Source organism: Hippoglossus stenolepis, chromosome 24, assembly GCF_022539355.2.
Source record: "Hippoglossus stenolepis isolate QCI-W04-F060 chromosome 24, HSTE1.2, whole genome shotgun sequence".
NCBI classification, from domain to species: domain Eukaryota; kingdom Metazoa; phylum Chordata; class Actinopteri; order Pleuronectiformes; family Pleuronectidae; genus Hippoglossus; species Hippoglossus stenolepis.
In genome coordinates, this window is record NC_061506.1 from 4,907,485 (window position 1) to 4,928,530 (window position 21,046).

The 21,046-nt window shown below is 46.1% G+C and overlaps 3 protein-coding genes and 1 non-coding gene across 4 annotated transcripts; 3 read left to right on the top strand and 1 right to left on the bottom strand.

The window, feature by feature from the left end:
- The first annotated feature begins 23 nt into the window (after positions 1–23).
- On the top strand, positions 24–5,040 carry gpr180 (G protein-coupled receptor 180). The gene is made up of 10 exons (XM_035150482.2): positions 24–294; positions 876–1,019; positions 1,101–1,195; positions 1,431–1,536; positions 1,650–1,830; positions 1,951–2,000; positions 2,145–2,302; positions 2,384–2,581; positions 2,673–2,750; positions 3,064–5,040. The coding sequence occupies exons 1-10, from the start codon at positions 156–158 to the stop codon at positions 3,217–3,219; spliced, it is 1,305 nt and encodes a 434-aa protein (XP_035006373.1). The 5' UTR covers positions 24–155; the 3' UTR covers positions 3,220–5,040.
- Positions 5,041–5,385: 345 nt separating this feature from the next.
- Positions 5,386–5,467, bottom strand: trnas-cga. The gene has a single exon. It is a non-coding gene; the product is annotated as a tRNA-Ser (tRNA).
- Positions 5,468–6,044: 577 nt separating this feature from the next.
- LOC118103484 (small integral membrane protein 11-like) lies at positions 6,045–8,262 on the top strand. Its single transcript, XM_035150483.2, has 3 exons — positions 6,045–6,199; positions 7,047–7,262; positions 7,562–8,262. The coding sequence occupies exons 1-2, from the start codon at positions 6,185–6,187 to the stop codon at positions 7,233–7,235; spliced, it is 204 nt and encodes a 67-aa protein (XP_035006374.1). The 5' UTR covers positions 6,045–6,184; the 3' UTR covers positions 7,236–7,262; positions 7,562–8,262.
- Positions 8,263–18,492: 10,230 nt separating this feature from the next.
- Positions 18,493–20,771, top strand: LOC124851417 (putative uncharacterized protein DDB_G0271606). The gene is made up of 3 exons (XM_047339210.1): positions 18,493–19,191; positions 19,309–19,569; positions 20,571–20,771. Exons 1-3 carry the CDS (start codon positions 18,493–18,495, stop codon positions 20,769–20,771), a joined length of 1,161 nt encoding a protein of 386 aa, XP_047195166.1.
- Positions 20,772–21,046: the final 275 nt, after the last annotated feature.

Genomic DNA, 21,046 nt, shown 5'->3' on the forward strand with positions numbered 1-21,046 from the left:
GCACGCGAAGCTTTTATTTGGGAGCGGAAACACACAACATCCGGTCCTGACTGGGTTCCCCGGTGCAGCTTGACGCGGCGGCTTCTCCTCTGGCTGCGTGGCTCATTGAGTTGATTGTTGCGTGAACGTTTTTTGCGGGGAGAGACGCGGGACGGATGGCGAGGCTGTTGTGCGCGCTCGCGGCCGCGGTGCTGCTCGGCGCGGGGGTTCGCGGGAAAACCGTGACGGGACTTTTGAGGAGCGACGCGGCGCGGGAGACGCGCGGCCAGTTCATCTCTTCATTCATGTACCAAGGTAACAGAGGAGGAGGAGGAGGAGGAGGAGGAGCTGCTAACGTGTCACCTCAGACCTGCACTGATCGCAGCCTCCTTCCGTTCTCATGCGGGGTTTGTGTCCATTTTTGTGCGTGTGACGTGCACGTCATCATCACTTTATCTAATCGTGTGCACAGCATCCCTGACGTCACTTTACATCACAACACTGTATGTAAGTGTGTGTGTGTGTGTGAGGTCAGAGGTCACTGAGCTGGGTGGAGGGTCCCTGCAGGGTTTAAACCTGAGCAAAGAAAAAGAATAAAACAACAGAATATTAAAACTCCAAGGGCCCGGACAACTGGAGACAAACGTGTGTGCAACCTCAGAAATCCTCTGTTTGCTGGATGTAAACCAGAGAACCCGGAACATTAGAGAAGCTGAAACTATATCTACCACCAAAATGAACTCATTCCCCTATTATGAGGTTTGATGCTCAATTTTCAGTCGACTGACTAATGGCCTCACTAAACTGGATTTGTGTTTAATAACCGCACTGCAAACCCGAGGTGATATTCCAGTATAAGTTATTTCTCTAACATCAGATTCTTCTTCTCTCTTTAGGCGATGGTGGTCTGTTAGTGTGTCGGCTGGACAACTCGGCTCTGGCCACAGAGAAGGAGTCCATACTGCTGCTGTACAAGGACACGGACCCGGACCTGGACACCCTGAGCTGCAGCGAGCGGCTGGCCCGAGCCCACTTCACCAGTAAGGAGCAGCGTGTTGCAGACGCGGTGCCGCTGTATTGATTTATCCTTCTCACTGTCCTCCTCTTCCTCCTTCCTGCAGTTCCTCTGAGTCAGGAAGAACACAACCAGACGATCCCTCGACAGTCGTCCCCGACAGCCTGGCAGGCCCTGTACGCTGACAGATACACGTGTCAGGTAACGTTACAAAGAAACCACCTCCCCACCGATTTAAAGTTGGAATAGTAGTAAACTGTATTTATAAAGAAGCTTTCACAACACAGTAACAAGGTGCTTTACAAGTTATTGATGAAAAATTTAAGGCAAACAATAGGAAACTGTTCAAGCAAACAATTAAAAGCAATGAGTCACACTAAGTTTTTTTTCTTCTTCTCCTTGCATTTCTTTTCTCTTTATGTTTCTGCGTCTCCAGGAAAGCGCCGTGATTCCGTCTCACCCTGATCTCAGTTTCACCGTGTTGCTGTTGAACGCAGACGCGGCCGGAAATCCTCTGGAGCACTTCAGCGCGGAGGAGGCAGGTGAGACGGGGCGAACGCAAACTTTCTAAATAGGAAGTGTAAAGTTAAACGCTGGCCGGGTGTATCTGATATTTTTCTTGAAAAATCATTAATTTACTCTCTCTTGTACTCAGGTCTCCACAGTTTCTACTTCCTCCTGCTGCTCGCCTTCTTCATCGCCTGCTGTATCTACATCAAGCCCCTGCACCAGGCCCTGAGGAAAGGAGGCCCCATGCACACCGTCTTCAAAGTGCTCACCACGGCGCTGGCGTTGCAGGGCGGCTCCGCTCTCTGCAAGTACATCCACCTGGCCAGGTAGAAACCACAGAACTCCCAAGTAACATACATTTTCACTTCTTAATAACTGAAACTCAAACCAGCCTTTGATTTGGAAGAAATAATCCAGTATTGTTTTTTGTTCCCTCCTCTCTGCAGGTATTCTCGAGATGGTATCGGTATTCCTCTGATGGGCAGCCTGGCAGAATGTAAGACCCTCGTACCTAAACACGTCTTTTCTTTCCTTCTCTCTGCTTCTGAAGTTTCTTATACGATTCAGAGGAACTTCTTGCATTTGTAAACGCAACCTAACCTAATTATGTTATGTACTTTCCCTTCCTGCCCCGGTGCAGTCTGGGATATGGTGTCCCAGGTGTCCATGCTGTACATGTTGCTGAGCCTGTGTATGGGCTGGACTCTGAGTCGCGGCAGGAAGCCTCAGTCCAGACCTCTGCAGTGGGAACACTCTCCGGCCTCCACGGCTGTCGCTGTCGGTGGAGTCGTCACACATGTACGCAGGAAAACCTATTTCAAATAAATATGTAAGACCGATGTTATTTTGGTTCAGGAAACATCACCATTGTTTCTTCAGGGAGTGCTGCTGCTGTGGGAGCTATACTTAGAGTCCGAGAGGGAACACCACAGCTACCACGCCGGGCTGAGTCTGGCAGGCATCCTCCTCCTGGTGCTGAGGGTGGGCTTGGCCGTGCTCTTGGCCTCTGTCCTCTACCAGATCATCTCCACCGAGAGGAGCACCCTGAAGAGAGACTTCTACCTCAGCTTCGCCAAGGTACACCACGCCGTACGCTCGCCCGCAGCCTCCTCACGAGCACAATCCTCCCCCACAGCTCCTCATGTGGTCACACGTTCTGTGTTTACAGGGATGCTTCCTGTGGTTCCTCTGTCACCCGGTCCTCGTCCTCACGGCTGTTATCTTCAACGAGCACCAGAGGGAGAAGGTCTGTAAACGCACACAATCAACATTTCAGCAAAGCAGCACTCTGATGTGTTTGAGTCTGGGATTTCAGGGACTGGTCATGTTATACATAACGTTTTAATGACTTCATGTTAGAAATCCGATCATTAGCACCAAATAGTGGTTGAAATTTAAATTTTCAGGTTGAATGAGACTTTAAAGTTCATCCACTGTCACCATGTTTCTCGTTGCCTGAAACTCAAGTATGCGCTGCCCTCTAGTGGACGTATTGCTTAGCAGCCAATCAGATCCTGCGTTTTCAACTTGTTCTTCCACCTCGTCTTCCCTCTCTGCAGGTGGTGACTATCGGTGTCATCCTGTGCCAGTCCATCTCCATGGTGATCCTCTACCAGCTCTTCCTGTCTCGCTCGCTCTACTGGGAGGTCTCCTCTCTCTCCTCCGTGTCTCTGCCGCTTACCATGTCCAGAACAAACCAGAGGGGGCGCTACTGAGCCAATCAGAGGGGAGTTGGAACACGCTGCAAGACCGAGGCTTCCCAGGGGCGAGACTTCCCGAGCACGACGATGCAAACACGCCGCGACACCACAGGGACTGTTCTCCTTTGCTGTGAAATGATTCCATAGGGAATAACCAATGGCACCTGGCGAAGAAGTGACCGGAAACAATAGCATGGGTCAGAGGACATTTACAGCAACACCCTACCTCTAGTGACAGATGATTTTTAACATTGCTGAGCCGGAGGGAAGGTTATCGAGACCACTTGTGCTCTCCGTTACAACACAGGACGTCCTACCCAACAGCCACAGTACAACTTTGAAGTGAAGGAGGATGAGGATGGAGGAAGATGGATCCTCGAGATTTCAACAAGAATGAATTTGATCGTGACTGTGCGGCAGGTAGCGAGGATGGTCCCGGACCTGAAGGACACAGGCTGAGACCACATCCTCATGTCCTCTAACCTTAACCCCATCCAAAGAGTTTAAGATTTAAGAAAGACACAAAGAATACGTTTTTGTTTGTTTTGTTGTATATTTTTTTTTATTTCTGTAAATGCAGCTCATTTATTTCTGTCATTCCTACGAATGTGTAGCTCTCCGACTCAAACCCATTGGTCTCTACCATAACATCTACATCTTTTAAAAAATGTCTCACTTGTAGTTTTATTTAATTTCATTTCATCTGTTGGGGACTAGTTTCAGCTGCGGACTGATACACATATGCTGCACGAGTGGGAGCTTTTAGCAGAAAGGTACATGTGGGATCAGATGAAAATATATACTTGAACATGAGCCTCTGTGGGAGTTTTGTTAATCACAAAATGTGCTGATCTCTTCTATTAGCTCTTGTTGTTGACTGCTTTCCGTTGACGTGTATTTATGTTCACTGTGTTTGATTTTGTCCCACAGTGACAATCTTATTGCAATTACACAACAACACAAATCAATATGAGGCCCCTGGTTGAACTGTGAGTTCAATATTTTATATTTAGATGGTTGGAAATTTGTTACAGCAAATTTAATTTGAGTGTCCAGTCATATGTTTTTTTTTACTTTCTAGAGTTTCCATCTATTATAAGTATTTATTTTGTCACCTGTGGAAATATGGTAGATGTGGTAACTAATAAAACACAGTCGTAGTAGCAGCCGTTGGGACGTTTACTAAAAATACTGTTCTCAGAGCAGATCACTGTAACCTTGAGCCACATTTATGCCGCCTGGTAAAAGTAACCCAGTGCGGATAAATGCAAATGTTTAAGGCACTTATCCATCGTGCAGAAGGCGTCTGATTATCTAAATATTAATTTTGCCACATGACAACAAACACAGACGTGCGTCCAGATTTAAAAAGCTGACATAAAGAAGGAGGATTTTAAGAATCACGGCGCAGGATCACACAAAGAGACAGGGATTTTTGTATCACTAATTATGGCATTATTTTTAAAAGTATGCCCACTTTAAGAGTCAAGACGCGCTGCAAACGGCTGCATGGGACATTCCTGTGGTTATTAATGCTGTAGTGCATGGCGACAATACATAGACACTGCATTAACCGATCCTAATACTATGAATACTATTCAATTCCTAACAATGCAACACAAATGCTAACAATTACCTGCCAAGTCCTGATCATTATGGGGGAAAAGGAAGGAAAAAGAGGAAAGAAGGGGGGGGGGAGAAAAGGAGATAGAGAAAGTGACTCCCTCCACACTTCTAATGCCAATAAAACTGATATGTTTACACTAACTTATAAATAAATCATTCACCTTTTGTAGATGTAATGCATAGAAATAATAAACTGACAGGTAAACCCATGCTTCTCAGATTCTTTTTATTGTTTCTGCAGGACCTTTCCGGCCTTTTTCTGACCACAGATATGTTTTGAATTAAAAGACATCTAACAAACATATTTCACATTAACGGTAACCAAAGTCCTACCATTTGTTAGGACTTTTGTTAGAACTTGGTAGATAAATTATTAGGACTTGTTAGGACTTTTGTTCGGACTTTTGTTAGAACTTGGTAGATAAATTATTAGGACTTGTTAGGACTTTTGTTAGGACTTGTTAGGACTTTGGTTAGGACTTGTTAGGTTTTGTTGAGGACTTACGGTAGCAGGCCAGTCGCTGGAGAAGCCACGCAAACAAAACAAAAAAGCAACGTCACGAACAGGATTCGAACCTGTGCGGGGAAACCCCATTGGATTTCGAGTCCAACGCCTTAACCTCTCGGCCACCGTGACAGTGAAAACATATCCTGATTCTGAACATCTTTAACCTACCATCATATTTATCTTGTTTTTATTGATCCGTTATAAATTGATCATCAACACTTGTGATTGCAAGAAGCTACAAGACTCAGCCGCAGCCATTAAATCCATAGCGACAACAAACCTTTACTGAACGAGCCAGAAGTCCTGGGTTTTATTATTTGAAGAAGAAACAACCTGAATAATCGTTTTATTCTAATATTATTTTATAATGGTACTTGTATATTGTGGCTAAAGTTAAGTTGTGATAGTAAAGTAATAAATCTATATTCAAGCACATGTCGTCATTCCGTCAAGGGTAATGATGCGTTCATTCTCTACGGGAAAATGTGGACATCGCTAATAAAGACAATTAAAAAGCTACAAATTAAATAAATATATAATAAAAACAGCTCGATTATTTTTTAATGCGTGCTGTACCTCTGATTGTTTGTTTTTGTTAGTGCTGCAGTGGTTGAGCAACACCTCCGGCTCTGTCGTCGGCAGTAACCGGACACGTTATCATCTGCGTAGGGTTGTGTCCTTGGGCAAGTGAACATAACACAGATGACGGCCGACCGATACTGCGTGTTGATTGGCCCCTAAAGTACAAGCCCCGCCTTCTCCAGAGGACTATTAAACTAGCTCTGGCTAACACCGTTAGCTAAAGTTAAAACTACTACAGCTGAAGTCAACGCTTCCGGCGAGAAAATGATCAACTGGAAGGTAAATACACTTCACATTCTCTTTAAAGGAAGATTATGAATGTGTCAATATCGCTGTACAGTTAGGGTTCGCAATTTAATTTAATTTAAGCTCGTTGTCTGTTTTCTCCCCCCGCTAGCATGATGCTAACGTTACTCAGCTGTGCGTGCTGGCTCGTCGCGTTGTGTTTACTGCCGGTTGAGTAAAGTTATGTTCGAGTAGCTTTGCGCACGTTGTCTTCGTGCTCAGTGACTTTTAACGTTGAGGTTTGATTTGTCTCTAAAGTGTCGTGTAATGCGACGGATTACCTGAGAACGTAAAAGTTTAAATACTGACTTGGGAGAGAGGGAAGTGGAGACATGTATAGAATTAAAGCCACTTGTTGAAAAATACATAGAGTGTGGTGTCTTTAGTAAACCGACGCCAGTAAACCTATGAATTGGGGGGGTTGGTTAAAGAAAGTATGTGTATAGAGATGTTAAAAGTGGCAGATTTTGATGTTTAAGTTTGGTGCATGATCTGCTGCTTCTACATTAAGTCTAGAATACACATGGTGTGCAGCTGCCTCCCTCTCTCACCCACCACCCCCCGTGTCTGTGACCAATTTAACCCCATAGACAGCTGAGGCCTCTGGTGGATAAGAGAGGGGGGGCAACATCTTCTCCAGGGTTCCAGAGCTTTCTTTTCCATTATTTCAATCCCACGCACTCTTGTCTTCACAAGATGGTTTATTTCCGGTGGGCTCACGTCAATCAAAAATGAAGCCGTTATGAATTCAGAGCAGCTCTGTGTCCACCAGAGATGCCTTTCCTCTGCGACTTTGTAGTAAGTCCCACATCAGACATGAACTCTCTTTGTCCGTCCCCAGGTTTTGGACAATGTCCCCATGCTCCTGTACATCCTGGCCCTGAAGACACTGTTGCTGTGTTTGGGGTTCGCCGGGGTGAAGATCTACCAAGGCAAGAAAATCGAGGAGGCCCTTAAAAGGGAACAGGCAGAGAAGAGGAAGCTGGCCGAACAGACGCAGGGGCTTATTGACCACTTGAAGGAAGACTGAGCAGAGGAGGGAAGCTGCCGAACACAGGTACGGCGCTTAACTGGTCAAAAAGATCAGTTAAATTACTGTGTGGCCTTGCAGGGCTGATATTACAATAAAAACAACATTCAATCACTTTGGTTGACTTTAAAAATAGAAGACACTAAACATTGTCCAGGCCATGAGACACTGGCACTTTGTAGAATATTAATGAATTTCTATATGCAATATATATACCTTGCTTGTGTACTATACAGTAGGATGCTTATAGACCCATAGTAGACAAGTTGTGTTGACAAATGATTGATTGTGATCAAACTCACTCTTGTTCTTTCTCTCTTCTCCAGGGAAACATTTTACCGACCAGAGTACCGGGACAGATCACCATGTCAGTTTTCTATAAAACCATGTTTTAATAAGATAAAATTACTGTGGAATCTGTAATGAGATGGAGAGGAGACTTTTATTTATTTATTTATTTTCAGTGAACATCACCCCAGTAAAAGGAAAAACACAAGCATCAGCATCAACTTGTCATTTACTCCAGATTCAGACTCAGTTTCCCCAAACATCATCTCCTTTTCTTGTACGAAGGTGTTTGCGGTGGCTGCGGATGGAAAGGGTGATGCGTTTTTCGACAAAGCAAAGACTCAGACAGGGCTCAGCAGTGCAGGTCTACAGAGCAGTTTGTGATTGGACTGCCAACAAGTGAATGTGTGGTCTATGAAATCATGAATGAAGGGGTAAAACATTCATAGCACTGATGTGAAAGACTCAAAGTAGAAGCTAGCTGCTCGCCAAGCTTTTGTAAAAAACATCATTCTGCACTATGGCATTTACCTTGCTAGAACACACATTAGCCATTTCTTTGTTGTGTGTTTATTAGGGATGTTGTGATACGCAGGTATTAACGATAGTCATAACTTTTATAAATTGATTATTGATATCATGTTAGAAATACACATTTGTAGTAGGTGTTGGTATTTTATGTGTAATTTATTTGTAAAAGAAAAAGACAAATGCACAATAAACAATGTTAAACATGAAATGGACTGATAGCAGTTATTACTTCAGCAGAGTAATTGATTAGAAGAAACGTAACATAAAGGAAAAGTTTGAATATAAGAAAATGTCATCAATTTATCAGTGAGTCCAAGTGAGTTGTGCCAGATGTAGTGAAATTCCCTACGGGCAGTCCTACTATGTCACAATCTTAGTGACATGAGGGCACTGTGATGATGAAGGCCTATTAAAAGGAAATATTTGCATATTTGGGTGGTGTGATATTATTACAAAATTGTTCCTTCACCATGCAGGTCAGTCTCCTCTGTACCAGCGAGTGGCAGGGACACGCGCAGTGATATCCACTCTGCGCACAGCTCTTGGTCCAGCTGAAGCAAGAAGTCCCTTCTAGAGACGCTGTCATGCATGCAGCTCCGGTACAGCACACATGTGTTGATGGCAGGAAAATCCAGCATGTTACTAAATATTGCAACAGGCCATCTACACGTGCCACTCTGAGAGAGGGAAGTTATAGAGTAATTAATTTTGATGCTTTGGAAAACTTTCATGCCAATAAAGCCCCTTTGAATTAAATTGAGAGAGAGAATTGTAGTGCAGTGTACAGTTTATCTGAATTACAGGCTACAATTAAGAAAAATAATGAGTGTTGCGATGTCTTAATAATAACCTTTCATGGAGTATTGGTGAGCCATTTGGTGAAGCATGTCAACCCAGACTTTTGTTTTATTGTTATAGGTCACTGTCTCTGGCTTCCTCTTGGATGGTGACATTTCTCCTGGGCTTGCACTGATACACAGTTAGTGTGATTTTGTCATGTTTCAGCACCTTGGTGTTGAACAGCTCCGCTCTCCTCAGCATTGAAGGCGGGAGCCTCTGCTTGAAAGTGCCTACAAGATCTGTTTTTTGTATAGGGGTAAATTATACCCAGTGGTGGTTATAGGTATAAATGCCCGTGTTTTTAATCTGGATTTATCTTAACTATATTTAACAATAGGGAGTGCAACACGACACAATTTTAGGAAAAGTCAAAAACTTGTTAAAACATAGTTAAGTACATTTAGAAAACATTTTACCTGTTTTTTTACACAGCACATGTAAAAAATACAAAAAAATTGGTTCACTAGGCATCACCACCCCACTGCGCAACTGGATATTGGACTTCCTCACTGCAAGTTGGAAAAAACACCTCTGGGACCATCATCCTGATCACTGGGGTCCCCCAGGGCTGCGTTCTGAGCCCTCTGTTGTTCCCCTTGATGCCCTACAAAGGTAGTGCCTTTATAGTATAACTCAAACTACATCATCAAGTTTGGTGAGCCTCATCAGCAAAGACGACGACAGCCTACAGAGAGAAAGTGAACCCACTTGTCTGGTGTGATAACAACCTACCCTAGCACACGGTACATAATACACTTAATGTCCATAGTAACGCTGTGGAATCATTCAGAAACAAACCTCCCCCTCCTGTTCTAACAACATTCTACAGAGGCACTATAGAAAGCACTTTGACTTTGCTGTAGCCTTTGACCTTTAAGTGGATGTAACCTTTGTCATAAACAGTACAAAGAAGAAGCAGTAATACTTAAAAGATGTTGAATATCCCTTGTACGGTTGAAGGTCTTCTGCACAATTTAGGTTACCAACTACCAAAGGATGTTAGCATGTGTTAGTGGCATTTTATTCTGCTGCTTCTACTACAGCACTTAATTCAACCAACTTTCAAGTCAAAATTTAAATTCCTTTCAGAAACGTCAAAAGAAGTAAGCATGGATTTGTCAGAGGAAACCGATATGTGTGAGTACAGGAGCTGCAAGATCTGTCAGAAGGAAAAAGGCAAGCTCCAATTAAAGATAAAGTTGCTTCAGTTGAAGTTAAATGAGCTCTTTGCCAAGGATAACATCTGTACAGAACAAGAGAAAGAGTTACATGAACTGCATTGCCCGAAGAATAATATGCAGTTAATGAAACTGAAAAACGAGAAAACAAGGCTGCAGGCATATGTTACTGCAATCAAGAAAAAAGAGTTAGCCATAACTGAAATCTCAAAGTGTTCCTCCCAGTTGGAAACTGGGAGTACGCGGCAACAACAGGAGACTCCAGCCGTGTCAGAAACCGCCTTTATGCAGCAGCAACAGGAGACTCCAGCCCAGTTGAAAACCACCTGCAAGATGTGTCAGGACGAAAAAAACAAGCTCCTATCAGAAATAAGGTCAATTCAGTTGGAGTTAAATGAGCTCTTGGCTGAGGCTACCGTCTATACAGAACAAGAGAAAGAGTTACATGAACTGAATTGCCAGAGAAATAAGATGCAGTTAATGAAACTAGAATTATTGAAAACAACACAGCAGGAATTTATTACAGCACTCAATAACAAAGATTTAGCAATGGCTAAAATCTCGAACCGTTTGTTTGAGTTGGAAACTTTCGGTAGGCAGCAGCAACAGGAGACTCCAGCCGAGTTGAAAACCACCTGCAAGATGTGTCAGGACGGAAAAGACATGCTCCAATTAAAGATAAAGTTGCTTCAGTTGAAGTTAAATGAGCTCTTTGCCAAGGATAACATCTGTACAGAACAAGAGAAAGAGTTACATGAACTGCATTGCCCGAAGAATAATATGCAGTTAATGAAACTGAAAAACGAGAAAACAAGGCTGCAGGCATATGTTACTGCAATCAAGAAAAAAGAGTTAGCCATAACTGAAATCTCAAAGCCTTTCTCCCAGTTGGAAACTGGGAGGACGCGGCAACAACAGGAGACTCCAGCCCAGTTGAAAACCACCTGCAAGATGTGTCAGGACGAAAAAGACAAGCTCCTATCAGAAATAAGGTCAATTCAGTTGGAGTTAAATGAGCTCTTGGCTGAGGCTACCGTCTATACAGAACAAGAGAAAGAGTTACATGAACTGAATTGCCAGAGAAATAAGATGCAGTTAATGAAACTAGAATTAGTGAAAACAACACAGCAGGAATTTGTTACAGCACTTACAGAGAAAGATTTAGCAATGACTAAAATCTCGAACCGTTTGTTTGAGTTGGAAACTTTCGGTATGCAGCAGCAACAGGAGACTCCAGCCCAGTTGGAAAATGTCTGTATGCAACAGCAACAGGAGACTCCAGTTGAGTTGGAAACCACCTGCAAGATCTGTCAGAACGAAAAAGGCAAGCTCCAATTAAAGATAAAGTTGCTTCAGTTGAAGTTAAATGAGCTCTTTGCCAAGGATAACATCTGTACAGAACAAGAGAAAGAGTTACATGAACTGCATTGCCCGAAGAATAATATGCAGTTAATGAAACTGAAAAACGAGAAAACAAGGCTGCAGGCATATGTTACTGCAATCAAGAAAAAAGAGTTAGCCATAACTGAAATCTCAAAGTGTTCCTCCCAGTTGGAAACTGGGAGGACGCGGCAACAACAGGAGACTCCAGCCCAGTTGAAAACCACCTGCAAGATGTGTCAGGACGAAAAAAACAAGCTCCTATCAGAAATAAGGTCAATTCAGTTGGAGTTAATGAGCTCTTCGCTGATGATACCGTCTATACAGAACAAGAGAAAGAGTTACATGAACTGCATTGCCAGAGAAATAAGATGCAGTTAATGAAACTAGAATTATTGAAAACAACACAGCAGGAATTTATTACAGCACTCAATAACAAAGATTTAGCAATGGCTAAAATCTCGAACCGTTTGTTTGAGTTGGAAACTTTCGGTAGGCAGCAGCAACAGGAGACTCCAGCCGAGTTGGAAACCACCTGCAAGATGTGTCAGGACGGAAAAGACATGCTCCAATTAAAGATAATATTGCTTCAGTTGAAGTTAAATGAGCTCTTTGCCAAGGATAACATCTGTACAGAACAAGAGAAAGAGTTACATGAACTGCATTGCCTGAAGAATAATATGCAGTTAATGAAACTGAAAAACGAGAAAACAAGGCTGCAGGCATATGTTACTACAATCAAGAAAAAAGAGTTAGCCATAACTGAAATCTCAAAGCCTTTCTCCCAGTTGGAAACTGGGAGGACGCGGCAACAACAGGAGACTCCAGCCCAGTTGAAAACCACCTGCAAGATGTGTCAGGACGAAAAAGACAAGCTCCTATCAGAAATAAGGTCAATTCAGTTGGAGTTAAATGAGCTCTTGGCTGAGGCTACCGTCTATACAGAACAAGAGAAAGAGTTACATGAACTGAATTGCCAGAGAAATAAGATGCAGTTAATGAAACTAGAATTAGTGAAAACAACACAGCAGGAATTTGTGACAGCACTTACAGAGAAAGATTTAGCAATGACTAAAATCTCGAACCGTTTGTTTGAGTTGGAAACTTTCGGGATGCAGCAGCAACAGGTGACTCCAGCCCAGTTGGAAAATGTCTGTACACAGCAGCAACAGGTGACTCCAGCCCAGTTGGAAAATGTCTGTACACAGCAGCAACAGGAGACTCCAGCTGAGCTGGAAACCATCAGTACGCAGCAGCAACAGGAAATTCCATCCGACTTGGAAACTGTTCATAAGCAGCAGCAACAGGGTCTCAGCCGATTTGGAAACTGCTTGTACAAAGCAGCAACAGGAGACTCCACCAGAGTTCGAAACTGATTTCATGCAGCAGAATGAGGAAAATCCAGCCGAGTTTGAAACCATCTGTACGCAGCAGCAACAGGAGACTCCAGCTGAGCTGGAAACCATCAGTATGCAGCAGCAACAGGAGACTCCCCCTGAGTGGGAAACTATTAGTACGCAGCAGCAAAAGGAGGCTCCAATTGAGTTAGAAACTGTCTGTAAGGAGCAGCAACACAAGACTCCAGTTGAGTTGGAAACTGCTTGTACGCAACAACAACAGGAGACTCCCCCTGAGTGGGAAACCATTAGTAAGCAACAACAACAGGAGACTCAAGTTGAGTTAGAAACCACTTGTATGCAGCAGCAACAGGAGACTCCAGCCGAATTTGAAACCACTGAGTACGCAGCAGCAACAGGAGACTCCACCTCAGTTGGAAACCATCAGTTTGGAGCAGCAGCAAGAGAATCCCCCTGAGTGGGAAACCATTAGTATGCAACAGCAACAGGAGACTCCAGTTGAGTTAGAAACTGTCTGTATGGAGCAGCAACAGGAGACTCCAGTTGAGTTAGAAACTGTCTGTATGGAGCAGCAACAGGAGACTCCAGCCCAGTCAGAAACCACTGGTACGCAGCAGCAATGGGAGACTCCACCTCAGTTTGAAACCGCTTGTACGGATCAAAAACACGAGACTCCAGCTGATTTGGAAACCATCAGTATGCAGCAGCCACAGGAGACTCCCCCTGAGTGGGAAGACATTAGTATGCAGCAGCAACAGGAGACTCCAGCCCAGTTGGAAAATATGTGTTTGCAACAGCAACAGGAGACTCCAGCGAGTTGAAACTGCTAGTTTGGCACAACAGGAGACTCCAGCTGAGTTCGAAACTGTCTTCATTCAGCAGAATGAGGGAACTCTAGCCGAGTTGGAAACTGTCAGTTCGCAGCAGCAACAGGAAATTCCTTCCGACTTGGAAACTGTTCATAAGCAGCAGCAACAGGAGAGTCCAGTCGAGTTAGAAACCGCTTGTACGCAGCAAAAACCGGAGACTACAGTTGAGTTAGAAACCATCTGTATGCAGCAGCAACAGGAGACTCCAGCTGAGTTGGAAACCGCTAGTTTGCAGCAGCAACAAGGGACTCCAGTTGAATTAGAAACTGCTTGTATGCAGCAACAACAGGAGACTCCAGTGGAGTTGGAAACTGTCTGTATGGAGCAGCAACAGGAGACTCCAGCCGAGATGGAAACCACTGTTACGCAGCAACAACAGGAGACAGAAGTTGAGTTGGAAACCGTCTGTACGCAGCAACAACAGGAGACTCCCCCTGAGTGGGAAACCATTAGTACGCAGCAGCAACAGGAGGCTCCAGTTGAGTTAGAAACTGCTTGTATGCAGCAACAACAGGAGACTCCAGTTGAGTTGGAAACTGTCTGTATGCAGCAGCAACAGGAGACTCCAGCCCAGTTGGAAAATGTCTGTATGCAACAGCAACAGGAGACTCCAGCTGAGTCAGAAACCACTAGTACGCAGCAGCAACAGGAGACTCCAGCCCAGTTGGAAAATATGTGTTTGCAACAGCAACAGGAGACTCCAGCCCAGTTGGAAACCATATGTATGGAGCAGCAACAGGAGACTCCAGCCGAGTTGGAAACCACTGGTAACCAGCAGCAACAGGAGACTCCAGTTGAGTTAGAAACTGTCTGTATGGAGCAGCAACAGGAGACTCCAGCCCAGTTGGAAAATATGTGTTTGCAACAGCAACAGGAGACTCCAGCCCAGTTGGAAAATATGTGTTTGCAACAGCAACAGGAGACTCCAGCCGAGTTGGAAACCACTGGTACGCAGCAACAACAGGAGACTCCAGCTGAGTCAGAAACCGCTTGTACGCAGCAAAAACAGGAGACTCCAGCTGATTTGGAAACCATCAGTATGCAGCAGCAACAGGAGACTCCAGCCCAGTTGGAAAATATGTGTTTGCAACAGCAACAGGAGACTCCAGTTGAGTTGGAAACCATCTGTATGGAGCAGCAACAGGAGACTCCAGCTGAGTTGGAAACCGCTAGTTTGCGGCAGCAACAGGAGACTCCAGCTGACTGGGAAACCATTAGTACGCAGCAACAACAGGAGACTCCCCCTGAGTGGGAAACCATTAGTATGCAGCAACAACAGGAGTCTCCAGTGGAGTTGGAAACTGTCTGTATGGAGCAACAACAGGAGTCTCCAGTTGAGTTGCAAACCATCTGTATGGAGCATCAACAAGAGACTCCAGTTGAGTTAGAAACCGCTTGTATGCAGCAACAACAGGAGACTCCAGCCCAGTTGGAAAATGTCTGTATGCAACAGCAACAGGAGACTCCAGCTGAGTCAGAAACCACTAGTACGCAGCAGCAATGGAAGACTCCAGCTGATTTGGAAACCATCAGTATGCAGCAGCAACAGGAGACTCCAGCTGAGTTGGAAACCGCTAGTTTGCGGCAGCAACAGGAGACTCCAGTTGAGTTGGAAACTGTCTGTATGCAGCAACAACAGGAGACTCCAGTGGAGTTGGAAACTGTCTGTATGGAGCAGCAACAGGAGACTCCAGCCGAGATGGAAACCACTGGTACGCAAGAGCAACAGGAGACTCCAGCCCAGTTGGAAAATGTGTGTATGCAACAGCAACAGGAGACTCCAGTTGAGTTAGAAACTGTCTGTATGGAGCAGCAACAGGAGACTCCAGCCCAGTTGGAAACCACTGGTACGCAAGAGCAACAGGAGACTCCAGCCCAGTTGGAAAATGTCTGTATGCAGCAGCAACAGGAGACTCCCCCTGAGTGGGAAGACATTAGTACGCAGCAGCAACAGGAGACTCCAGCTGAGTCAGAAACCGCTTGTACGCAGCAAAAACAGGAGACTCCTGCTGATTTGGAAACCATCAGTATGCAGCAGCAACAGGAGACTCCAGCCCAGTTGGAAAATATGTGTTTGCAACAGCAACAGGAGACTCCAGTTGAGTTGGAACCATCTGTATGGAGCAGCAACAGGAGACTCCAGCCGAGATGGAAACCACTGGTACGCAGCAACAACAGGAGACATCAGTTGAGTTGGAAACCGTCTGTATGCAGCAACAACAGGAGACTCCCCCTGAGTGGGAAACCATTAGTAGGCAGCAGCAACAGGAGACTCCAGCCGAGTTGGAAACCACTGGTACGCAGCAGCAACAGGAGACTCCAGCCCAGTTGGAAAATGTCTGTTTGCAACAGCAACAGGAGACTCCAGCTGAGTTGGAAACCACTGGTAACCAGCAGCAACAGGAGACTCCAGTTGAGTTGGAAACTGTCTGTATGGAGCAGCAACAGGAGACTCCAGCCGAGTTGGAAACCACTGGTACGCAGCAGCAACAGGAGACTCCAGCCCAGTTGGAAAATGTCTGTATGCAACAGCAACAGGAGACTCCAGCTGAGTCAGAAACCACTAGTACGCAGCAGCAATGGAAGACTCCAGCTGATTTGGAAACCATCAGTATTCAGCAGCAACAGGAGACTCCAGCCCCGTTGGAAAATATGTGTTTGCAACAGCAACAGGAGACTCCAGTTGAGTTGGAAACCATCTGTATGGAGCAGCAACAGGAGACTCCAGCTGAGTTGGAAACCGCTAGTTTGCGGCAAAAACAGGAGACTCCAGCCCCGTTGGAAAATATGTGTTTGCAACAGCAACAGGAGACTCCAGCTGACTGGGAAACCATTAGTACGCAGCAACAACAGGAGACATCAGTTGAGTTGGAAACCGTCTGTACGCAGCAACAACAGGAGACTCCCCCTGAGTTGGAAACCACTGGTATGCAGCAACAACAGGAGTCTCCAGTGGAGTTAGAAACTGTCTGTATGGAGCAGCAACAGGAGACTCCAGCCGAGTTGGAAACCACTGGTACCAAGAGCAACAGGAGACTCCAGCCCAGTTGGAAAATATGTGTTTGCAACAGCAACAGGAGACTCCAGTTGAGTTGCAAACCATCTGTATGGAGCATCAACAAGAGACTCCAGTTGAGTTAGAAACCGCTTGTATGCAGCAACAACAGGAGACTCCAGCCCAGTTGGAAAATGTCTGTATGCAACAGCAACAGGAGACTCCAGCTGAGTAGGAAACCACTGATACGCAGCAGCAATGAAGACTCAGCTGATTTGGAAACCATCAGTATGCAGCAGCAACAGGAGACTCCAGCCCAGTTGGAAAATATGTGTTTGCAACAGCAACAGGAGACTCCAGTTGAGTTGGAAACCATCTGTATGGAGCAGCAACAGGAGACTCCAGTGGAGTTGGAAACTGTCTGTATGGAGCAGCAACAGGAGACTCCAGCCGAGATGGAAACCACTGGTACGCAAGAGCAACAGGAGACTCCAGCCCAGTTGGAAAATGTGTGTATGCAACAGCAACAGGAGACTCCAGTTGAGTTAGAAACTGTCTGTATGGAGCAGCAACAGGAGACTCCAGCCCAGTTGGAAACCACTGGTACGCAAGAGCAACAGGAGACTCCAGCCCAGTTGGAAAATGTCTGTATGCAGCAGCAACAGGAGACTCCCTGAGTGGGAAGACATTAGTACGCAGCAGCAACAGGAGACTCCAGCTGAGTCAGAAACCGCTTGTACGCAGCAAAAACAGGAGACTCCTGCTGATTTGGAAACCATCAGTATGCAGCAGCAACAGGAGACTCCAGCCCAGTTGGAAAATATGTGTTTGCAACAGCAACAGGAGACTCCAGTTGAGTTGGAAACCATCTGTATGGAGCAGCAACAGGAGACTCCAGCCGAGATGGAAACCACTGGTACGCAGCAACAACAGGAGACATCAGTTGAGTTGGAAACCGTCTGTATGCAGCAACAACAGGAGACTCCCCCTGAGTGGGAAACCATTAGTAGGCAGCAGCAACAGGAGACTCCAGCCGAGTTGGAAACCACTGGTACGCAGCAGCAACAGGAGACTCCAGCTGAGTTGGAAACTGTCTGTATGGAGCAGCAACAGGAGACTCCAGCCGAGTTGGAAACCACTGGTAACCAGCAGCAACAGGAGACTCCAGTTGAGTTGGAAACTGTCTGTATGGAGCAGCAACAGGAGACTCCAGCCGAGTTGGAAACCACTGGTAACCAGCAGCAACAGGAGACTCCAGTTGAGTTAGAAACTGTCTGTATGGAGCAGCAACAGGAGACTCCAGCCGAGTTGGAAACCACTGGTACGCAAGAGCAACAGGAGACTCCAGCCCAGTTGGAAAATGTCTGTATGCAACAGCAACAGGAGACTCCAGTTGAGTTAGAAACTGTCTGTATGGAGCAGCAACAGGAGACTACAGCCGAGTTGGAAACCACTGGTAACCAGCAGCAACAGGAGACTCCAGCCCAGTTGGAAAATGTCTGTATGCAGCAGCAACAGGAGACTCCAGCTGAGTTGGAAACCGCTAGTATGTGGCAGCAACAGGAGACTCCAGCTGAATGGGAAACCATTAGTACGCAGCATCAACAAGAGACTCCAGTTGAGTTAGAAACCGCTTGTATGCAGCAACAACAGGAGACTCCAGTGGAGTTGGAAACTGTCTGTATGGAGCAGCAACAGGAGACTCCAGCCGAGATGGAAACCACTGGTACGCAGCAACAACAGGAGACATCAGTTGAGTTGGAAACCGTCTGTACGCAGCAACAACAGGAGACTCCCCCTGAGTGGGAAACCATTAGTATGCAGCAGCAAAAGGAGGCTCAAGCCCAGTTGGAAACCATCTGTTCGCAGCAGCAACAGGAGACTCCACTTGAGTTAGAAACTGCTTGTACGCAGCAACAACAGGAGACTACAGTCGAGTTGGAAACCGTCTGTTCGCAGCAGCAACAGGACACTCCACCTCAGTTGGAAACCATCAGTACGAAGCAACAACAGGAGACTCCAGTCGAGTTGGAAACCGTCAGCACGCAGCAGCAACAGGAAATTCCAGCCGATTGGGAAACTGATTCTACACAGCAGCAACAGGAGACTCCACCAGAGTTCGAAACTGTCTTCATTCAGCAGAATGAGGGAACTCTAGCCGAGTTGGAAACTGTCAGTTCGCAGCAGCAACAGGAAATTCCTTCCGACTTGGAAACTGTTCATAAGCAGCAGCAACAGGAGAGTCCAGTCGAGTTAGAAATCGCTTGTATGCAGCAACAACAGGAGAATCCCCCTGAGTGGGAAACCATTAGTATGCAGCATCAACAAGAGTCTCCGGTGGAGTTGGAAACTGTCTGTATGGAGCAGCAACAGGAGACTCCAGTCGAGTTGGAAACCGTCTGTATGGAGCAGCAACAGGAGACTCCTGCTGAGTGGGAAACTGTCTGTTCGCAGCAGCAACAGGAGACTCCACCTCAGTTGGAAACCATCTGTTCGCAGCAGCAACAGGAGACTCCAGTTGAGTTGGAAACCGTCTGTATGCAGCAGCAACAAGAGACTCCCCCTGAGTGGGAAACCATTAGTACGCAGCAGCAACAGGAGACTCCTGCTGAGTTGGAGACCACTGGTACGCAGCAACAACAGGAGACTCCAGCTGAGTTGGAGACCACTGGTATGCAGCAGCATCAGGAGACTCCAGCTGAGTTGGAGACCACTGGTACGCAGCAACAACAGGAGACTCCAGCTGAGTTGGAAGCCGCTAGTATAGGGCAGCAGCAGGAGACTCCTCCTGAGTGGGAAACCATTAGTACCTTCAGCACGCAGCAGCAACAAGAGACTCCAGTTGAGTTAGATACTGCTTGTACGCAGCAACAACAGGAGACTCCACCTCAGTTGGTAACCGCTTGTACGCAGCAGCAACAGGAGAGTCCAGCCCAGTTGGAAAATGTTTGTGTGCAGCAGCAACAGGAGACTACAGTTGAGTTGGAAACTGCTTGCACGCAGCAACAACAGGAGACTCCAGTTGAGTTGGAAACCGCTAGTTTGTGGCAGCAACAGGAGACTCCAGCTGAGTTGGAAACCGCTAGTTTGCGGCAGCAACAGGAGACTCCAGCTGACTGGGAAACCATTAGTACGCAGCAACAACAGGAGACATCAGTTGAGTTGGAAACCACTGGTAACCAGCAGCAACAGGAGACTCCAGCCCAGTTGGAAAATGTCTGTATGCAGCAGCAACAGGAGACTCCAGCTGAGTTGGAAACCGCTAGTTTGTGGCAGCAACAGGAGACTCCAGCTGAATGGGAAACCATTAGTACGCAGCATCAACAAGAGACTCCAGTTGAGTTAGAAACCGCTTGTATGCAGCAACAACAGGAGACTCCAGTGGAGTTGGAAACTGTCTGTATGGAGCAGCAACAGGAGACTCCAGCCGAGATGGAAACCACTGGTACGCAGCAACAACAGGAGACATCAGTTGAGTTGGAAACCGTCTGTACGCAGCAACAACAGGAGACTCCCCTGAGTGGGAAACCATTAGTATGCAGCAAAGGAGGCTCAAGCCCAGTTGGAAACCATCTGTTCGCAGCAGCAACAGGAGACTCCAGTTGAGTTAGAAACTGCTTGTACGCAGCAACAACAGGAGACTACAGTCGAGTTGGAAACCGTCTGTTCGCAGCAGCAACAGGAGACTCCACTTGAGTTAGAAACTGCCTGTACGCAGCAACAACAGGAGACTACAGTCGAGTTGGAAACCGTCTGTTCGCAGCAGCAACAGGACACTCCACCTCAGTTGGAAACCATCAGTACGAAGCAACAACAGGAGACTCCAGTCGAGTTGGAAACCGCACACGCAGCAGCAACAGGAAATTCCAGCCGATTGGGAAACTGATTCTACACAGCAGCAACAGGAGACTCCACCAGAGTTCGAAACTGTCTTCATTCAGCAGAATGAGGGAACTCTAGCCGAGTTGGAAACTGTCAGTTCGCAGCAGCAACAGGAAATTCCTTCCGACTTGGAAACTGTTCATAAGCAGCAGCAACAGGAGAGTCCAGTCGAGTTAGAAATCGCTTGTATGCAGCAACAACAGGAGAATCCCTGAGTGGGAAACCATTAGTATGCAGCATCAACAAGAGTCTCCGGTGGAGTTGGAAACTGTCTGTATGGAGCAGCAACAGGAGACTCCAGTCGAGTTGGAAACCGTCTGCCAGTCGAGTTGGAAACTGTCTGTATGGAGCAGCAACAGGAGACTCCTGCTGAGTGGGAAACTGTCTGTTCGCAGCAGCAACAGGAGACTCCACCTCAGTTGGAAACCATCTGTTCGCAGCAGCAACAGGAGACTCCAGTTGAGTTGGAAACCGTCTGTATGCAGCAGCA